The sequence below is a fragment of the Ambystoma mexicanum genome, chromosome 12, assembly GCF_040938575.1.
Source record: "Ambystoma mexicanum isolate Mex_15411 chromosome 12, UKY_AmexF1_1, whole genome shotgun sequence".
Lineage (NCBI taxonomy): Eukaryota > Metazoa > Chordata > Amphibia > Caudata > Ambystomatidae > Ambystoma > Ambystoma mexicanum.
The window spans coordinates 558,826,932-558,848,153 of NC_090936.1; the positions used below are offsets into that span (position 1 = coordinate 558,826,932).

The 21,222-nt window shown below is 44.5% G+C and overlaps 1 protein-coding gene across 1 annotated transcript in view; it reads right to left on the reverse strand.

Moving 5' to 3' along the window:
• The window catches only part of LOC138513771 (membrane-spanning 4-domains subfamily A member 4A-like), a 509,343-nt gene that overhangs the window by 55,494 nt on the left and 432,627 nt on the right, over positions 1–21,222 (reverse strand). The window contains exon 6 of the mRNA XM_069628863.1: positions 19,583–19,702. Coding sequence (XP_069484964.1) covers positions 19,583–19,702 — 120 coding nt within the window. The remainder of the gene's footprint in view (positions 1–19,582; positions 19,703–21,222) is intronic.

Below are 21,222 nucleotides of genomic sequence, written 5' to 3' on the forward strand. Positions count from 1 at the left end.
GTTATTAACACTGTCTACCTATTTTGTTGTATGAAAACAGTCCATTTAAAGTGATATAACTATCAATGCACCCTACAGGCACTGCTAACTAATATTTACCACTGGATCGGAGAGCTGGGCCTTAACCAAACTGGGACACATCCTGTTTTGCATCAGCTCAACCTACACCTCAAATGCATGCATTTTCAAGTAAAAGGGTATTTGCCTCCGTTAACCACTATCTTCTGTACACCTTCTCAGCTTTTCATAGCTGACGTGGTTCGCTCGATTAACGTGCAACCTAAACCCTGTTCAGAATGAAGTTTGATCCATCCATACATTGCTCTTACTATCCTAGTGTCCTTAACAACCTTCCTTCCAGCCCACTCAAAATCAGAGCGCCAATACCATTCATTAAGTGAACATTTACCTCCTGCACACACGTGCACAAACGTTTAAACATACAAGATACCAAAACAAACATGCTCGCAGACGCATCCCGCGCAGACCGCCAGCAAATAAGGTGCCAGGAAGTTCAGAGTCAAGCTTCAGAGCCTGGGATTTCATGCATTGCGCATGTTAGTTAGGGGCTCTGAAATGTCAATGCTCCGATCATTTCTATTCAGCAGAATGAAAGGAGGCTGTGCAGGAGCACCCCCTGTCCCTGCAATTACATATCCAGCAAGCCCAATGGTCCATGCATGGCTTGGGGAGCTATACGCCCCAGCCAGCTATCCTCCATTGGGCATGCGCTAATTCTCGGGAATCCTGTATGGAGAGAGTGCTCTTATGTGCCAGCGGCAGCTTAACAACATTGCAAGCCGCCGCCGGCACATATTTGCAACGTTAGTAAAATGAATTTGGTGCTGCCGTCGGCGGTGGCGGCTTGCTTTCCAAAGCCGCTGCTGACGGCCTGCGCCAAATTCATTTTACTAACATTGCAAATATGTGCCGGCGGCGGCTTGCAATGTTGTTTAGCTGCCGCCTGCACATATTTGAAACGTTAGTAAAATGAATTTGGTGCTAACGTTGGCGGCGACCCAACCACCAGTCCACTGAGACTGACTGACAGTGACTCACCTAGGCTGTAGAAGTCACTGGCTCCTGGCCTTCGTGTGTGGATGGCTTGCCTGGACACGCTGAGGTCTTGAGCAGCGAGCGATTGAAGCACGCGTTTCACACGTGCAATAAAGTAAATCAAAATGGAGGACAAGCGAAGCTTCGCAGGATGCTGTGGCCACACCCCTTCCTCCTCTGATTGGTCAACAGCCAGAGGTCGCAAGAGATTGACAGAGGTCGCTGACCAATCACCATGTTTGATTCTTGTTTTTGGTTTCTGTCTTCATTCATGAAGGTATGTATCCTGAAAGGATTGACTTTGTGATTTTGATTATTTGGTTTCATAAATGAGGCTTTTGTGGCTAGTTGGGGAGTTCAGAATTTGATACAGACACAGGTCAGCGACTTTACATTGATTCCATTTATTGGAACTGATTGTATATTATTCAGAGTGGTTCCAATTTAGCTTTGTAGGAGGATATGATTTCAGAAACGCATTGGGCAAGATTAGGACACAGATTTTGGGATCTTTCTGAAATTGACTGTACATCAAAAGGAGAACTTCTGTACATTGTAACTATTTATAGGATTGTAAAAATGGCCGATGCTAGAATCCATATTATTTGTGGAAAATTCAGATGTACATGATGATGTAAATATAATTTGGGTGGTTTTATTTGAAGTTTAAATAGTGTGAAGAAAAGACATTTATTTGTTGAATTTAATTTTTTGTTCAATATAAAAGAAGAGTCAAACTTTATGTTTCAAGAAGTATTTATGGGTGATCTACCCGATAAGAGTGCTTATATGTCTCTGATTAGGTTAAAATTAGTTTTTTTCTGTCTTCGTCGTGTCATGTGTGCATACCCCAAACATGTATACCATGTACAACATTCCTACGTGTAACTTGTGAGCCTTGAGTGCAAAACACACTCCAACACCCACCACGCATATTGTCATACATAGAGCGGATTGACTTCAGATGACTACGTATATGGCAAACAAAATGGCATAATGTCCCATCAACTAACATTACTGTATCACCACACACATACCTGTGCCTGTAAACCAGATGGCTATGCTACATGTGGAGTACGGGCACCAGAAGGCAATGCCAGAGCAGCAAATATTAATATAGAATTCAATATGGGCCATTGCGGAGCAGGAGCAAGTGAGTCACCCCTTGATTTTGCACATCATTCCTCCAAGAAGCCAAAGCTACTGACACAAGAAAACCCAGTATGTTAATGGCCTTTGCCCATGTGTGGGATGAGATGACCTTTCAAGTAGCAGATAAACAGGACCACTGCCATGCAATCCAAGCATCACAAGCCAATCACTGACCTGGCAGCCACATCAATAGAACTCTGAACGTCCACTTTCATAGTGCCTTTGTGAGGTGAATTCACAACAGCAGATACAAAATGGAAGCTACACACCACCCCAAACCCCCTCACCACACATTGTTTCTGCATCCCTGAAAGGCCATCCCTTGAATGGACATTCCTGGATGGAGGCTCTAATTAGCAATTCATGCATGCCAACATTGAACCAGGCATAGTTACATTGTTCATGTGTGGCTGACATTATACAAGAGAGGTGTTATGTACACCACATGATGAGCATGTATGTGATCCATATCAATCTGGAGTATGTTGGCACCAAATACGTGTCAAATTTTTCTACAGTACACACACACCTTGTCTGGTCGTTAGCGGAGAAGGCGGCCTTCTGAGCAAGTTAAATTGCTACTCCTATGATATTCCAATGAGGCAGCACAACTAGATGCCTTGTTCTATAAAGGTAGCTATGAAGGGTTGCTATACTGGTCCCTCCACTATCTATGAGTAGACTGACTGCTGCTGTCAAAAGTGATACAGTGAGGGGACATCTGAAGTTACAAAAGAGCCATATTTGCCACAAAGAGCACATCCCAGCTTGCATATTCACTGGGGAAAAAAAGCACGTTCACATGTCTGGCACGCATCACACACAGTCTGCACCACTAGGCAACAGCACACGGCAAGCTCTCCATTTTGAAAGGTGCACACCAGCACTGCAGATTTCACTAGCATATAACACAGCACAGACGTTGCACACCACAACAGATGTTGAAGCTACACAGGTGAATGGCAAACTAGTACACATATTTGAGGTGCATCATGCCATCGGATCAAAACGAGAGGAGAGAGGCAATTCTATGTGGCCAGGAGAGCACCACCGCTGCCAAACTGGCAACCTCCAGGCAGAAGGCTAGACTGCTACCTGTGGGATCAAACCGGTCAGAAGCACGAGCTTCACATACAATGAGCTTAGACGTTATGTGGAATAAGGTCAGGCCATGATTTGGAACCTTCTGTGGGGATTGCAATGCAAAACTGCACATCACATAAAGAGCCAGGACTGGGGGGACATGGACCAAGCGATTGTTGTTTTTAAACGCTACGTGGGCACTTTGGAGAGCGGTAGGATGATCACTATCAGATCACCCTGAGGATGACAAGACACCTCATTTCTGCCTGGAGGGAAAGCTACATGCGTGGATGACTCAGGGCACAAATGGCAAGAGTCGATCTGGGGATATTCCAAAGGTTGGCACCAGGGACATACTACAGAGTTTGTAGAATATGTCTATGGTTATTTAGGTGCTGCATGCACACGTTGGTCTCGTGCGTCCTAATCACACAGACCCCATGGTCACTCTGTGCTTAGGTTTTATTCATTGTTCTGCTGAGAGGGTCAGCACTACTCTGCCACATCCTGCTGGCAATAAAGTCCTCCACACTCCATTGCGTGATTGAACATTCACAGAGAAGGATCTGAAGGATGGCAATGACTTTGGACCACTCGGACATGCCTAGTTGCATACTGAACACTGTTTGTTACGTACAGGAAAATGTGCACAACCCTTATAGAGAACAACATAGTCTGTTCATCTACCCTAGCTTGCCACTGCCAACTGTTCGGGAAGATTTTTCTTTTTGCTGTCTTCCTACATGGATTTAAATTGAAACCCCATCAGCGTTGTCTTTGTTTTCAACCCATGCCTGTCTTTTGAGGTAAGTCAAGTTCACTTGACTTACCTGCTGAGCTGATTTATTTTGGGGGCACTGAGGACCCCTTAATGGTAACAGTGCAGGGGACTGTTTCCATTAGTCCTAAATTCCGTTTTGTTTCAATCGAGCAACCACTGCCTTACAGTGGAATGCTGCAGGTGTACTTTGTATCCCTTACTCAATTTTGTTTGGCAACTTACTTTGTGACTTTTTGGAGTGCCTAGGACAGGCTAGTAGCAGTGAACCATGTCTTTAATCTTTTTTTAGTGTACTTTCGTACACTGGTGTTTTTTACCACATAATGACAGTTGTTTTTTAAAACCTGCCATGGTGGATGTCCATGCGTGGACTGTCCTTGCTTATTTGAATGGTGCAGATCCTTGACATTGGTGGGCTGTGCTAATCACCAGGAGGAGCATTGCCACCATCTGGAGGTTGCCTACTGGAACCAAGAGTCTGAAGAAGAGTGAAGTGCTGCAACTGTTTCACCGACTGGAGAAGACTCTTGTCAGGGCCTTCGTCCCCTGGACCAGTGGGAAAAACTGGGCCTCCGTCCTGCTCCACGAACCTGCCATCAGGGGCTATCGGAAGGATCCCCGGACGATACTGCTGGCTGCCCATCTACTGCAAAGGCCTCACTGAAGTTATGGTCACTATTCTGAGATAAAGCTTGGGAGCCTGCATATCCTTGACTTGTGGCCCCGAAACATTGCTGCTGCTGCTGCTTTCCGCTGCAAAGAGGAATCTGTTCCACGCTGCTGCCCTGAGTCGGGCCTGCTGACCACTGCGCAGGGATTCTTCGCCACACTTCTTCATCTGCTGAGTCCTGGGTGTCCACCCTTGTTGTAGCAGTCACTGTGGCTACTGTCCCAAGGTACCTGGCTGATCAACCTGCAAGTCTGCTGGAGCTGTCCCAGAACCAGAGATCAAAACTGTTGCATAACCAGACCCAATCCCAACATCATATTCCACCACTGCACCAGTTTCCCCTGTACATTCACCAATGGACTGAATGCCTTAAGTAAGTGTTTCCTGTGATTCTGGGTGCAATAAGGGTGCTCATTTAGAAAAGAAATTGAGTAAAGGGCCTGAGTGTACTTGCTGGTTTCAGAGCCCCCTCCTCCGATAGTGATTGTATGGGCCCAAAGTCCACTCTCTAGGGCTACCTTTTCCCATAGAGTTGTGGGATAGGGAGTGTACCCCTAATTTTACTTTTTTAAATATTTCAGCAAAATGTACTTGCAAAAGATATTTCTATTTCTTTTCGAAACAGTTGTGATGGGGGAATTTGGACTTCATACCCACAAATCATGTACTCCCCTGAACATTGACTCTTTTGAATCATTTAACAGTTTACCTACCTGTTAGGGAAGATTGCATAGTGAGGTGTCTGTCTTATAATTATAAGGCCTGGTGTAATATATTGTGTTTTACTGTGCTTCTCTTGTCACTTCAGTACTATGGATGTGCATTGCATTGTTGAATTGCTTTCCACTGTGTTGGAGGAAAAAGTGTGTATTACCATTCTGGAATTGCCCAATGCTATGTTTTTGTTTCTGTTGTTGTCAACTGTTATTACACATCATCCGGATGGCTCATGAAGTCTGCCTATGTTACCCTTGAGGGTTTGGCTAGAAAAAGTGTCAACATCCGTGTTCACTGACTATGTTAGCTTGTGAGAATGTTCCTACTGGGTTTATTGTGAAAATCCCTCCTAATCCCAACATTGCTTGAGAGGCATGACTAATGCACAACAGAGAAGTGAAACTGTGTATGTGAGACAACAATGTATGGCCAAATGAAAAGGCTTTGGACATTCCCCGTCACTTTGAAAGGAGGCTTCTAGATGTGTGAGTGGATTGGTAGGGGGAACACTGGACTAGGGTTTGTGGCTGGTTACCAAGACATGATGCCTGTCAAAACACACAGGTATTGCTTAGAAGACATCCCCCGCTTTCATACTATCCAAGACAAGTAGAGATGGTTCCTGCTTCCAGACGTGCCTGCTGGGCTATGCAAGGCTCCTCTAGGGATGACGGCCCCACCAGCTTTATTTATACACACACACACACACACACCACACACACACACACACACACACACACATACACACACACCCTCCCCTGCCCAGCCAGGTGCCATGAGTGGGCTACAACTAAAAATGTGACAGGTGCAAGGTTTTGAATACATCTGAAACACTGGCATTGCTCTGGGCACCCTTCCACACCACTGTTTTATAGCCCGTTTGCGCCACTGTAAAAGGGGTCCAGCCATATGCAAATCAGTCAGGAACTGCCACCAATGGTAGCAGCCCAGCTCGAACTGATAGGCCAGGTCCCCTCTGCATGGAAACACAAGCAACCCCAGACATGTTTCGGCCTTGTTGGGCCTCCTCAGTGAGGTGCAGCTTGGTTCCCTATGGTGCAGCGAGCAAGGGACCCACGTCTGCGCATACCCTCTCTCACACATGGAAACAAACTACAAACAAAAAGGTGATGGGTAGAAGGTTTTGAATATATCTGAACCAGTGGCAATGCTCTGGGCAACCGTCTAGACCATCGTTTTTTCGTGGGCCACAATTTCAGAAGCCTCGTAAGCAAGGAATATCCTGCAGCCTCTCCCATGATACATTTCATGACAAACATCAAACACACTGAGTACTGTAGCTAGTGCATATCCCCAATGAGGTTACCAATAAGAACAGGTCCACATTCTCATGGATGGGTTCAGAAAATGAAGAATATCAGACATCTTAACAGATGACATACGTCAGTTGCCACTGGGGTCGCGATAGCAGAATGGTTTGAAGTAGTAATGGATGCCAGGCATAGAAAGCAAGCAGACCCCTATCATAGCAATATCCTATCTTCCCTGACATGATTTGCTTGCCACCTATACCGTTAAATGAGGTGACCAGCCATATCGAATTGTTCATTTCTATCTCATCACACAGACTTGTCATGTTCAAGCTACTAGGCCATGTTGCATGTGCACGGGGCCACCAGAAATTCTGTCATGATATTGCTGATTGACGTGGCAGTACAATGACCTAGAAAGCTGTCCATCGCCATGCCAATGGCAAACAACTACAGTAATCAAAGCATCCATCAACTGCCAATTCCCAAGGAGAGAACATGATATCTAGAATAATGAGGCCTACCCAGTGTGTCGGCAATAGTTTGGTGCCTGTCATGACACTTCATGTGATCCCACTGCCTCTATTGTCAATGTAAATTCCATCATCCGGTTCAAGTTATTGCCCAAAGCCTTGTCCCTTCAACCAGTAACAATAACACTGTGCCCGTGCCCTCAAAGCTGCCAATGTGAACACTCTGCATTTGCCAGTCATGCCACACAGCAGCAGAGCAGTGTGTGCACAACTGTCTGGACAGATGTGTCAGTGACTGCCCCAGGACCGCCAGCAGCACCCTCAATGCAATATTTGTGCAGCCTCATTATGATCTTGCGATTGTCAGGCTGCACACATGCAGTTCGACTCAGCAAATCTGACAAGAGCATGCCACGATCTGCATGTGTGTTGATCATGATACAGAGGTTGTATGAAACATATTGAACTAATCGCTCCATTTATGCATGGCAATACAATACGCTCTTGTGGAGTCCAGTGCATATGTGAGATTCTGTGTACACACTGATTTCTTATCCCTGAGAGCGTTCCTTGTGTTGGAATTTTGATTTCACTCCCAGCACATGCGCACATCAGCCACCTAATCATGCCTATATGGCAATTTGTAGATATGAGTTGGGAATGGCACTGCCGATGTCACCAAATAGATAGTAAGGAGCTTTGGTGACATGGACTCATATGACGATGAGGAAAGCCAGTGTTTTCGGTCACAATGCAGGCCTGTGAAAACCCTGTGCCATGGTATGGTGATAGTATGGTCAATGAGTATGCATCATCTAATGGTTTATTGTCATTAGGAGGTTTCCTTTATCACTAGGGGTTGTAGAGTTGCAGATGGGCAACATGCTATTGGAATGTTTGTCACAGTGGATGCATGTGTTAACTGCACCCTTTGTTGGATGGTTGTATTTTACAACTCCTAGTCAGCATCTGTCCTTCTTTCCGGTGGAGCATTACCCCACCTGGCCAAGACTTAACGCATTATATCCAACATCACAACAGTAGAGGAAACATGTGTGAAATGTTGTGGGAGGAGCCGTCTTCATTGCTACAGAAATATATGGACTGAGAAGATGATCCACAGCCAGTCCACTGCCCCATCAGTGTCTGCTGAAGATTGCACACAAGCGCCTAATGCTGGCTGGTCAACAGGGCATTCTCCATGACCTATGTAGGATCACACACTTACTATCTGGCAGCACCATTGTCTGCACATCCCTGTTGGCTACAATAGTGCAAGTGCCTGGCCACTCCTTAGTGATGTCATATTGTTATATCTCCCCATGTTCAATCATGGATAGGTTTTCTAAGGGGTAGGCTAATACATTCCATTCTGTCCATAAACGTGCCCCAGTTAGGGCCATGGAGCAGGGGCATGTTTCTGTTTGAACACTGACGCCCCTAGCTTGGAAAATAATGCTGTAGCTGGGTACATGACATGGCGGTGGAAACTTTTGTGGTGTTGAGTCTTTTCCACTGTTACTAGGCTCCCTGAAGGGTGGCATACATGAGGTTACAATTGATTTTGCCTTTGTTTCCCTACGCCATTTGGAGTCTGTTAGGGAGACGGACTGGTGTCATCATGGACATAAGCAGGGACACTGTGGCTGCTGTAAGGAAGATGTGCCAGGCCACTGTTGATGCCATAAGAGAGATAGGGTTGTTAAAGAGGGAAAAGCCATTGGTCACCAGGCAGGAGATGGTGGGACGATTGCTGACTTGAGAGGAATGAGGGGACATGTGTGGGCCAAGCAGTGTAAGACCCAAATGGCACATCTGCCCTCTGTACCTAAGACATCTTATAATGAGTCTGTCCTTCTGTTGTTGCCTAGTCCGGGACAACCTGTGTCAAGGTATATGGATGCATGCCAGTCTCCTCGCCCTCTGTTTATTCACTTTGGTGAGAAGTTGATGACTAGCTTGAGAAGAAATAAGCAGATGTGGAGGTGGTGTTGTTGATAGACAGCACTGATAAGATCTATGCAGATCATCAGTGTCTCACATCACTTATTTATTTATCATATCTATTTTTTTACATTTATGAAACGCTCAGATCCGGAGGTATTACAGCGTTGGTACAGTAGAGTTAAAGACAACATATAAGTAAAAAACGGTAAACATTGACTAGCCGTGACTAACTGGCTACTGGTCATGGATAAGAGGCAGAGGAAACATTACTCGTATTTGTCAAATAAGCAGGTCTTGATGCGTTTTTTAAAGGTAGCAAAGGATTTCTAATGTCTGATAGATGGTGGGAGGGAATTCCCGAGGGCAGGTGCTGTAACACAGAAACTCACTCTCCCTGCTATTTTCGAGTTGAAACAGGGCGTGTGCAGGTAGATACTGGCGCTGGATCTGAGGGCACGACTGTGTGTCGTTATGGAGATGCAGTTGTTGAGGTATTGCGGAGCCACACTATTAACACAGAGGTGCGAGTGTTTTGAACTCAACCCGAGCTTTAATAGGGAGCCAGTGTGCCGCGCATCTGGTGTCTGATATGTGACCAGAGTGCTTGAGGCCAAGGGCAGCACAGAGAGCTTTATTCAGAAGCAGTTGGAGTCTGCTTTGGTTGGCAGAGGAAGTACCCATCAGCAGAATGTTGCAGTAGTCCAGTTTGGACATGATTAGTGCACGCATGAGGGTGAGACAGTTACTGAGGGAGAGGAATTGTCTACTGAGTGAAATGAGTCTCGCAGTGTAGGCTGTTGATGATGCTAGGGCGTTGATATCTCTAGCCATAGAAAGATCCGCTTCGAGGTGAACTCCAAGTGTTTTTATGTTTTTCAGGACCAGGATAGGAGTGCAGGAAGAGAAGGAGGTGTCCAGGTGCTTAAGGCGGTATGGGGTGCCTATGATGAGGAGCTTAATTTTCTCATCATTAAGGCAGAGATTGTGAGTGGCCATCCAGTTCTGTATTGTGCTGTAAACTTCATTGAGAGGGTGACAATGGGTATAAATGGCCCATCCACCCCATGGTGACGCTACAAGCAAATAATGAAGTGACCGGCATGCCATGCACATGTATGACAGTCACAGATGGCATCTGGCCCTTGTACTTGAAAGCATGCATGTTAATGTGGAAGGGAACTGTGTGATACATCATGTTGGGACTCTTTTATAATTAATTTTGTATTTCTCTGCTCCAGAGTTGTGGTTGGCCCTTTCCCCCTTTCCGTCGTTTGTCATCATTACATGTATGCATTCCCTTGAGATATCTGCATGTGTAATGAAATGTTGTTGCATGGCATGTGGTCCGCTGTGTCTTGCAAATGGTCAGATATAATTACTTGTGTTTTGTCACAAAGGTATTAGGGCCCAAGGATCACTTGAGGTAGGATATGTCACATACCACAGCATGAAAGCATGTATGCACATGTCTGTATGTGATGCCTGCCGTGACTGGATTTGGACCTGTGCCCATATTCTCATGGTCCACATATTTGATATATCTGTGTGCCTGAATGCCAGAATATAAGAAGCATTATCAGGCACTAGATGGGTGGGCATGAGGGATGCATTTATTTGGGGCTTCATCGGCATGTTGTCATGAGTGCCTTGTTCATTCCCCATTGTGTCTCATATTGGGTTATGTGTGCACCCACTATTCACTCGGTCAGCTGTTGGAGACTGCCAGATGACACTGTAGCATCTACAGACATTATATGCTCAGGGGAAATAGTTCACCAGCTGGTCTCTCATTTTAATGACATTGTACCCGGCTGCTTGTGTTGGTATCTGGTGGCTTTGGTCTTGGGTCAGTAAGTGTGCAGATGTGCCGGCCCCTGCACACCGTGGCAATTTGCAAGATAAAATGACCCCCACTAATTTTGCATGCACAGGCTGGGCTGTGCAAGAGTAACCCCTGAGGGGTCAAGGCATGAAGCAGGCTTTGAGTATGCCAACACACTGCTCAATGTTGTCATTTGAGCCCTGTGTGAGGAATTGTACCAATGTTGTAGCATGTTGCAGGGTGTGTGTCGGATTGATCTCAGGAGATAGGGTCGTATCAGCCAGGGTGAAATGGCTGAAAGGCAGATAGCCGAACAAGGGTAGACACAACGTAATGTTAAAGTGACCATATTCCTCATTTGGCAAGTGTGCTTTGTCTTGTTGCATGTGTACACTCTTCTAGCAAACACATGTCCCCATAGTAGCCAGCTGACAGCCAGGCAAACACCGGCAAAAAGTGAAAGATAAGGCTGTCATGTGTCCATCATGGAAAATCAGAAAACTTATCAGTGAAGACTCCCCTAGCATCACAGATCATCTGCACATTCAGGGAATGCTGGGCGTGCCAGTTGTATTAGACTTATTCCATGTCCTTTGATGGCCAGATGGCAATGTGTGTGCAATCCACAGCACCCATCACCCTGGGCAATCGTTGTTTTGCACGGAATATACCTTTTACCTGTCACCTTTGGTCCACTGTTTGTGAATTGATGAATCCGCGTGTAGAACCATCGGGATGTCTGGAGTACACAGTGAGAGATACTGGCCGGTGGAATGTCACTGGTTTCTGAAATGGGGTAGTGGCAAAAGAATGCAGGGAAGCTAACAGCTTCAATGGTGCCCTGATGGCATGATGGCATGTGGTTGAGCAGATGCGAGGTTGAGATCCGCCTGTCACTCCAGTACCATGTTTAGGATGACCAGTGCAGAGGGGAGACACCTCCAAAACATTTCCTCATCTAGCATCCCAAATTGTGTGACCCAATGGCAAAATATGCGCTCAAGGCAGAGCCTCCATTGGGGTCTTCAGGCTTGCTGCTGGGACCGAAGCAGCTTGCTGCTGGTGTTAGCAGAACTTGAGCTAATCAACAGGGGCACATAGTCCTGGTGGAGTAGGTGTGTTTGGCCTGAACCCTTTTGATGTTCTTGGGTCATTGCCGGTGGATGTAATCATGGAGCATTCATTCATTCTTTCTGGATCTACCTATTGCCTTGCACCTGTATTTTTTGTATTTGTATTTTGTATTTGTTTATTATTTATATCGTGCACCAAACCCTGAGGTAACTGAGCGCTGGAAAACGTGGGTGTTACATGCATAGAAAAAAGAACAAGAACAGTTAGGATGACCAATGGTTACAGTTATGTCTGATGGCAAACTTTACAGATAAGCGCAGGTGAGATGGGCACAAGTAGGATGGAAGTCTAAATGCCGGCAGTATAGAGACAGAAGACAAAAGCCTTATGAGATAGGCTTGTTGCTAAGCCAGCTTTTAATTCCAGATTTGAAGGTCTGGAGGGAAGGTTCTAGTCTGTAGACGAGAGGTATGGAGTTCTAGTGCTTGGCTGCTTGGACTGGGTAGCTAGCTTCTCCTGCAGTTTTTAGGTTGAACCTAGGTACTGAGAGGCAATGGGAGAGGGCAGGTCTAGTGAGACGAGATGGTTGGTACTTGCTGAATTTATCTGACAAGTATTTGGGAGCTGTGTTTGAGAGGCATTTGTGTGTGATTGCCAGGGTGCGTAGAGTGATTCTATCACGAAATGACAGCCAGTTGGGGTCCTGTCTGGTAGTTGAAATGTGGCTGGATGTAGGAAGGTTAAGTGCTGCTCTCAGTGAATTATTTGGAAGGACATGTAGCCTATATAGATTCAGTTGGTAGGAGCCAAGGAAAAGTGTGTTGCAGTAGTCAATCTTTGACAACGCTAATACTCTGGAAAGCGTTAGGCAACTGCTAGTGGCCAGATAGGATTTGCAAATGTAGATTAACTTGTTGGTGTAAACTGTGGAGGATGCTACAGAGCTGACTTGCTTCTTTAGGGACAATGTTGAGTCGAGGTAGACCCCCAATGTTTTTATTTCCTTGGTGACTTTGTTCATGTTTCCATCGATATTGAAGGATGTGAACCTCTGGTCTAGTTTATTCAAGCATGCCTGAGTGCCAACAATCAGGAACTCAGTCTTATCATCATTAAGGAACGGACTGTTAGTGGCCATCCATGTCTGGATTTCTAGGTAGATTTTGTTGATTATCTTGGATAGGCCACCATAGAGTGCCAGTTGAGCACTATCTGGTGGCCTCATGTGTACCTGTAGATTATGTCTATTTGATGTGGTTTACCTATTGATCAATACACTTTGTATATATAAGACAAGTTTCGGTATTACCATATGTACTGTGACACATGCCATAGCAGACAAGGCAGAGTTTATGCAGCACCTATTATGGGCGGTCTTGTCCGTGACTGGCTGCGCCTGTCTTCCTTATGCCAAGGAGGGGGCATTAAGGTAGTAACCTCGCTACCTGATGGCTGTGACAAGGGAAGGAAACATTGGGGTACATGGATGAAGCATATAGCCACGTATACGCCTGGCAAGCCTTGTCTTACATGCACAAAACAGGGCGAAGTGAGGTAGAGATCTCACTAGCTGAGGACTAGAACGAGGAAGGGGGACGTTTGCGTAACATGCCTTTACAGTAGCAGGAACTGTGCTGCAAGTGCATGTGCTTAAAAAGCTGTTGCAGAACCTTGTATCTCCCACTAATGTCAGTGCTTTGTAAACAGCACTTGCTAACCATGGGGGAGTCGTGTCCAGTGGCAGAGCCAGGCAAGGGTCTGTAACCAGGTTTCCACAGGAAATTGCTGAGGTACACTGATAATACTGACTAGCTGGTGTGGCAAAAGTACAATGAAGAGTTATCAGCCAGTGTCTACGGCAGTGGTCAAAACAGACTCAAGTGAGCCAGCTGCAGCCAACATTTTCTAGCATTGCTGGGGCTTTCACTTATCGGGCTTGAAAAACACGGCCAACATTGTGAAACAGCTTATGTGAGTGTTTGTTAAACATGAGTCAGGTACAACCCACCAGAATGGTAGGTGTCTATACAAAAAAACATAGACCCCTTCCCCTCCTCACCGGAGCATAGGTGACCTGCTTGTTTTGTTTTCTTTTGCAGGTGTGTGGCTATGGTTTATGTGGCATCTGCTTGTACATAGGGCGTTGCAAGCCACTTGGTTAATGCTAGGCCTAGTATGTCAAAAACATGTCTGATGTTCGGGATCATAATTCCTGTGACCCCTCTCTTTTGTCAATGCTGTGTTAGCATGCTGAGAGTTGTGCTCCACCTTATAATGCACACAGACCTTTGCTGACCAATACACTGGCTTTTCTACTGACGCCAGATATTGTGACCATAGTCTGATTTGATCATCATTTTGATCATCTTCACCAACCTATTGTTATGAGTCTCCCATTGCACATTGTTATCAATATTCTCCATGAAATGTCATGCAGTTGGTGTCACCTCTCTCAGTTTCCCACCTAGTGCCTGTGTGTGGCATTAACATGCGGGGGAGGAGAGGCAGTGCCTGCGGAAGGGTGTGTCCAGGTCACGTTGTGGTGGAGTCCAATGTTGCGTTCCTTCATATGCAAGACACAGTATCGAGTATCTCAAGGCAACTAGTGTGACATGTCCAATGACTAGGAAAACTAAACTGTTGTAACCATCTGCAACTTCAAATTCAATTTCTGCTGACATAATGGTGAGTCAGTAGAGCAAGGTTTCCAGCCCTTGGCTGTCTCAAACACATTTATGTGTTTATTTATTGTTCGCTTGTTAGGCGCTTATACAGAAAGTGAATCCTGTTTCAAAGCGCCCACAGGGCAACAGGGAGGGAACATGGGAATGAAACACATTAACGTACACAAAATATTAAATACAGTGTGGGGAAAGAAAAAGGACAAACCTACTATGCCTTACAAGTATTCAGAACCACTAGGCCCTGCAGGAAACCTATACGTGCCCCTGAGACAACTCGACACCCAGACTTCACCTATACTTTCATGGTTTATATGCTCTTGCTGATGTGCAACAGAATCATGGCTTCCACACCTTGCCACACTCCCTACTGGCAACCACTTCCTGTGCTTTGTAAACATGTGGCTTCTGTTGGATTCACATACTGACCTATGTGAAAAGCAATGACATACAGCATGATGGGATCACATTGTCTGCAAAGAAGACATCAGGGAACTCAACTGAGTGGTTTATAGTGGAGATAGAGGGGTCAGTTGTAGTGCCTTGCAAGGGGTGGCGTACAGACAGAGGCACTGTGGTGTTGTGGCATGGGCCCAATGTTCCCATGTTTGATGGTATTGGCTCCACTGGTGATGGTCTGTGATACAGGAGTGAGTGATAGTTTCAGGAATGGGCTGCTACCACTATGGGGATACCCAAAGTTTTGCTTTTGTGGGGAAGGCCTGTCATCTTTCCTCAATAATAATTTCATCAATATTTATGTTTTTGTTTTTTTGAAATCGTGCAATGCACACTACTGTGAATACTAGCGCAAAAATCTTAGCATCATGGAAATGAAAAAAATACTGTCTTACGCATGTTCACTGTCAACGAGACCAGTATGTTGTGTGGAAGTGTTACTGTATTATGGTTTGTCTTGGGTGCATGGATTTTTAAACTGGAATGGTGTAGCTTATAATGTGACCTCCCGGCATCTCCTGTTAAATCTGTCTGAATTGATGCAGTTATCTGAGCCTTTTTCTACAGGCGCAGCTATGCACCTTTATGGGCAGGAAGGTGACTCTAGGATGCAAGGCTTTCATTTATGAGGCACTGAATGGTCTTGAACTCTTGGAATGTGGAGCCCCTGCTTCATAGATCACTGGTGTGCCCCCTTAAAAACATGGACATCCAGACGTGCAGTGTGTTTTCCACTGTCGGGTCCTGTCCTTGAAGTAGTGAAGCGCATAATTTGTGTCTATTTTTTGTTAGGGATGCACAGACAGTGATTGAGTTGATTGTAATAAGGTTGCGCTGTCATATTTACGTACACATGACGGTGCAAAAATGCGGACACGTTCTGCTTGAGTGATGTGCTGATGTGCATTGATGATGGAGCACATATTTCAAGGAAGTCTTTGGTGTGTCTTCAAAAGTGTTAAATCAATGCATAGGTTAAAACAGTGTTCTGGACCTGTGGTACCCAGCCCCTGTCACATAGATATGTCTTGACTCGAGAGGGTAAAAGTATCTGGCAACTTGACAATGGCAACATGTGCGCATCAACATTTTTGCAGGCATGACGAGGAGTCGGTGAACATGCTTTTGTTGGTCATGATCCACCACTGCCGTCTCTAACTAACCTCAGCTATGATTAGTGGGTTGTGGTAGTTTCTACTTGCCCAACAGGAAACATGGATGAAGCATATAGCCACGTAACTATGTTGATTTTCATACAGATGAGCTCAGTGAGTAGTTCCTTCACTCCTGCAGAGGACTGACTGACAGTAGGACGCAGGGATGCACCAAAAAAAACGATGCATGCCCACATGGTGCTTCAAAGTAGGTTCCACCGCCCCAGCATTAATTGTTGCATTAGGGTTTTTGCTTGGTGATAGTCCTTTATTCCTTAGTGCACAGGTGAGCTCGCGTGCATGCCTTTTCTGTGGCTTTGTGTTTTGAGGAAAGCCATTGTTAGACAGTCACCGGGTCACTTTCCTCTTTCTGCTACGCCGTTATATAATGAAAGGTGATGTTTCATTGTTACTTCTTTGTGATTTAGTATTTCTTTTGTTTTTGTGTAACGTATAATCAGCAACAGATCAGCTGATACTCTTACTACCTTTTGGTTAATAGTTTATACTCCTGTTAATGAATCAGTGTAAGCACATTCCTCACTTACTTCATTTTCCATGACATAAGTCATGCTTAGTCAGAAACTAAGTTTATGTGAAAATGTCACCAGGAAAATGTAGTCATGTGAAAATGTGGTCAGCAAATATTGGTTTTTAAAATGTAGTCATTCTATACAAGCAATGTGAAGACTTAAAATGTTGCCAACGATAAGGTTGGCAAAAATCGTTTTTTAAAAACTCATAAGTACTAACAAGGACCCAAACCCCAAATAAAGCCATACATAATCATCCTATCCCTAACGCCTATCATAATTGCAAACCATTTTCTACCATTAACCCTCAGGTTTTCTTAACAGTGAACTTAGCACTTCATCACTCAAAAATATCTCATTTACAGTAACCAACCCAATCACAAATTCCATAGCCCTTTGTTTAACCCACCCCCTTGCTCTAACGCTAACCTTAGCCTTACGCAACCTAAACTCAAGGTTTAGCCACTTACTCTAACCCCTAGGTTTATCCTAAACCATATTATACCTCAACATCACCAGCCCTCCCCAACCTCCCTATCCCTTTTGTTAACTCTAACGCAAATCCTTACTCTGTTAACTTCAGCATTACCACAAGCCTTACCCTAAACCTTATCCTGTCCCTTACTCTATCCTACCCCCCCCCCCCAGGGTTATCCAACTCCAGGCCTCGAGGGCCGAGTCCATGCCGGGTTTCCAGGATACCTCTCATTAATATTCATGACATAAATATGCATACAATGATTCTAAATGTATGCACATTTTCTTCATGAATATGAATGAGACATATCCTGACAACCAGTCTGGATTCTGGCCTTTGAGGCCCGGAGTTGGACAATCCTCAAACACCAACATCATCAACTCTCCTCAAATACCCCAGCCCTAACCCTAAATTAAGCACACCTTTTTTCTGCCCTTATCTCCTACACTACCTCTAAACCAGGAAATCACAATCCCTCCACATCCCCTTAATCCTAGTGCATGTCATAACGGCACAACATTTGTGGGCACTTTTCATCTGCATTTCTTATTTCATTTTGCAAGGTTACTTTTTAACTACAATATATATTTTTACCACAACCTTTATACTGCCTACATTTTAGCTAGCACATGTGTCACTTGATACCAGAAATGATCCTCTGGGAATCAAGTCCATTTCAAAATCATGGAAACACAGGTTCTTTACGATTTGATTAGAAAACAGGGAATCCACATTCTGTGTCGATAACATACAGGTTTGTATTACAGCTTTTTTCCAGTCGAGAGAATTTGTTGGAAGATCTTGTAAACTTGGCTCTGTAGTGAAAAGATCATGGAGTTTTTGAAGAAGTCATTGGAGAATGTGAATAGATTACATGCACTTGGATCGGGATTCGAAGGAACTATTCATTAGACTGGAAGAGAGGCCTGTAAGAAGGAGGGGTGACAGGTTATAGCAAGTGACTGGAGGAGAAGATAACGAAGGTACCCCACTGTAGAGTTGTCTCTTTGCAGAAAAGAATGGGAAAATGATTGGCTGGCCGGGTATCACAGGGGTTTCCGCAAGTGTGAAAAGGTACCCTCTTATAACTCTTTCTAATGGGGAGTAATCACAACAGGCGAGGGCAAACAATGGAGTGAGGTCTGTCATGCCATCTGAAGTTGGCTTCAAGTTTGTGTAGTGAACCTTCTACTTGATTTAGTATAAGGATCAGTTACCATTGGTCAGCTAGTGTGAGAACGGGAATGGGAGTGAAGGAGGGAGAGGTTCAGTGAGTTATGTAACAGAGAGCTAGGGTAAGATTTTAGGCTGGTTTTGAATATAATTAAGCGAGAGATACAGAGGAAGAGTCTTCTGTAAGTCATTTTTATTGAAAAGTTTGCTTTTAAGACTTTTGTTAAATTAACCTTATTAAGGGTGTACGGCATAGTTCCAGATTCTTGGGTTCCATGTGCAAACAATTATTTCATTTGTTGACAGGGATTGGCTAGCCAATCAATAGAAAGCATCTACATTCCCATGATGCACGGCATGCACTCTTATATCTATCTCCCTATGGTGCTCGATATGTAAAAAGTGGTAATTGCATGGAAGGGACCATTTACAGTTGCACGTACATGCTGTGGGATCCCCACCATGCAGTTTTCCACATATACAATGGGAAATGTAAATCAAAGGTGTTAAAACAGGCAAACACGCCCTAACAGTTCATGTTGTACTAAATGTAAATACCACCTGCTAAATATGCTTTGCAAGCAGTATTTACAATGGATTCCTTTGAAATTCACCTGCAGGTGCTAAAGAGGCAGATTCCATGGAAATTCAACAGTGTTATGCATGTATTCCATTTTCAGGCTGATATAAAAGCAAGTGGTTTTGCAAGCGGAGCATAAAGGGGCTGTGAAAAAGTATATACTCTTCTGCCTTGTACTCTGCTTGCAAAAGCAATTTAAAGTATCCTGGAGCAAAACGTAAGTCATTTGCATGTCACTTGTATGTCTGACTTTTAGCTTCCCGTGAACTCGAACATAAGCGTGATAACATTAGTAAAAGGAGTGATTTTACAAAAAGTGCAAATTGCACGCTGGGCGCCACCTGCATCAGCACTTACGTGCCGCTATGTTTCCTGCATGAAAGTGTAAACTTTTTCAAAATGGAGGGCAAAAGTAGAATAAAAACATTAGCCCGTGTGTGTTTTGTTCAATGGGGTTCTTAGGATACCATTGTCTTACCTCTTCAGCTATGTCTTTCTGGCGCAAGGTCTTACAACCGAAGGCCGAGATGGAGATGGACACGCAGAACTGCAGCATGTTGAGGAAAAGAAAAAGCAGGAAGATTCCGAGAGAGAGAGCCTGTGAATGAGAAGCAGATCAAGCAACAAGAATCACATTCAAGGACCTTTTAGGCGTGGGATATGGACATCAATTGTTAACTATTGCTGCAGTAACTTTTACCAAACAGTAAAACTAAAGATGGAGGAGCGGAAAATGAATGACACATTGACACTGACATCTATATACATTAAATTGTATGGCATTGGTTTGGCAGGGTGAGGAAGTAAAGGAAAGGAGGTGGATGGCAATATGACTGACGTAACATCTAGTTTTGAGTGTGGCGTAAAATATAAAACTGATATGACATTATTGAGAGTTTGGTTATTATATAGAGTGCAGTGTAAATCCACCAAACACTACTCCACATCTAAAGCTGTATACACTTTAAGTCAAGCAATGCAACACAGAATTATTTCCTAAGTATTCCTAAAGAATTATGATTCGACAACTGGGGAGTATAGAGTAGGTCAGAAAAAATGGAGTGACATTTCATTAACAAACAAGTTTCATGAACTAGCCAACAGTGAACAAGCCAAAGGGCATAAAGGATTATACCTGCTTGGAGGCTCATGTCGGTTAAAATCATAATTTGACGACGGGGAGCCATTACGTTTGCACTGCAACCAGGGTCGGACTGGGACAAGAAATAGGCCCGGACACCCAAAAAAAGTGGCCCAACCCTCGCCTCAAAAAAAGTGGCCCTCAGAACCATCATCCGTGAATTGCGTCAATTCACGACTATACAGAAAATGCTACTTATGAAGGGTTCATATGTCTGTTGCACGTTATGTTTTGTGTAAACGCTTGAGAAAGTGATAACATTCCTTTTTGTTCTTGTTTTTAAAAACATCATCACATAGCTAAATACTTATTTTGCAGAACCAGATTCAAGGCATGTCTATTCGTTGCCACCAGTAATGAAAATAGAGTTGCATTTAATAAGCAGTACATCCAAATGATGACACCGGAAAGTACCTTGCCAGTTGCATGTATGCTCAAATATTACATTTCAACACAACTCATAAAATGGCATATCTTTGCATACAGTTCTGTGACGGGTCCACAGCTTCGAGGCGCAGGAGTGGCATGAACCAACCACCCCACTGTGGTTTTGGGACCTTCTGAGAGTCGATGCTTATACAGGGCTCCGCAACCCAGCAGCGAAGGAGGGTTAGGGTGACGATGGTTGGCTAGCAAGGGGGAAGTGGGGAAACCGGAATGAGTTTTAGGGAGAGGTTAATGATAGGTTGGGGATGTTAGGGTAAGGTTTTGAGTACTGCGCACGCTTGCAGCGAGCCGTTACACTCATCTAAACCCACGTCCCTGCTTCTGACTCTACACACACATACAATATCACTATAGAAGTATACAAAGGCAGAGCAACATAATAAACACACATGAGGTAGTGCAACACTTAGCTTAGTTTGTCACCAGAGTGTCCCTTGTTGTCGCCAGCTATTTGTTGTGCCAGAATGTGTCGTAGTAGCTGTTCAAATGGCGCAAGAGAGTGCTACAATTATTGCACATATCAAACACTT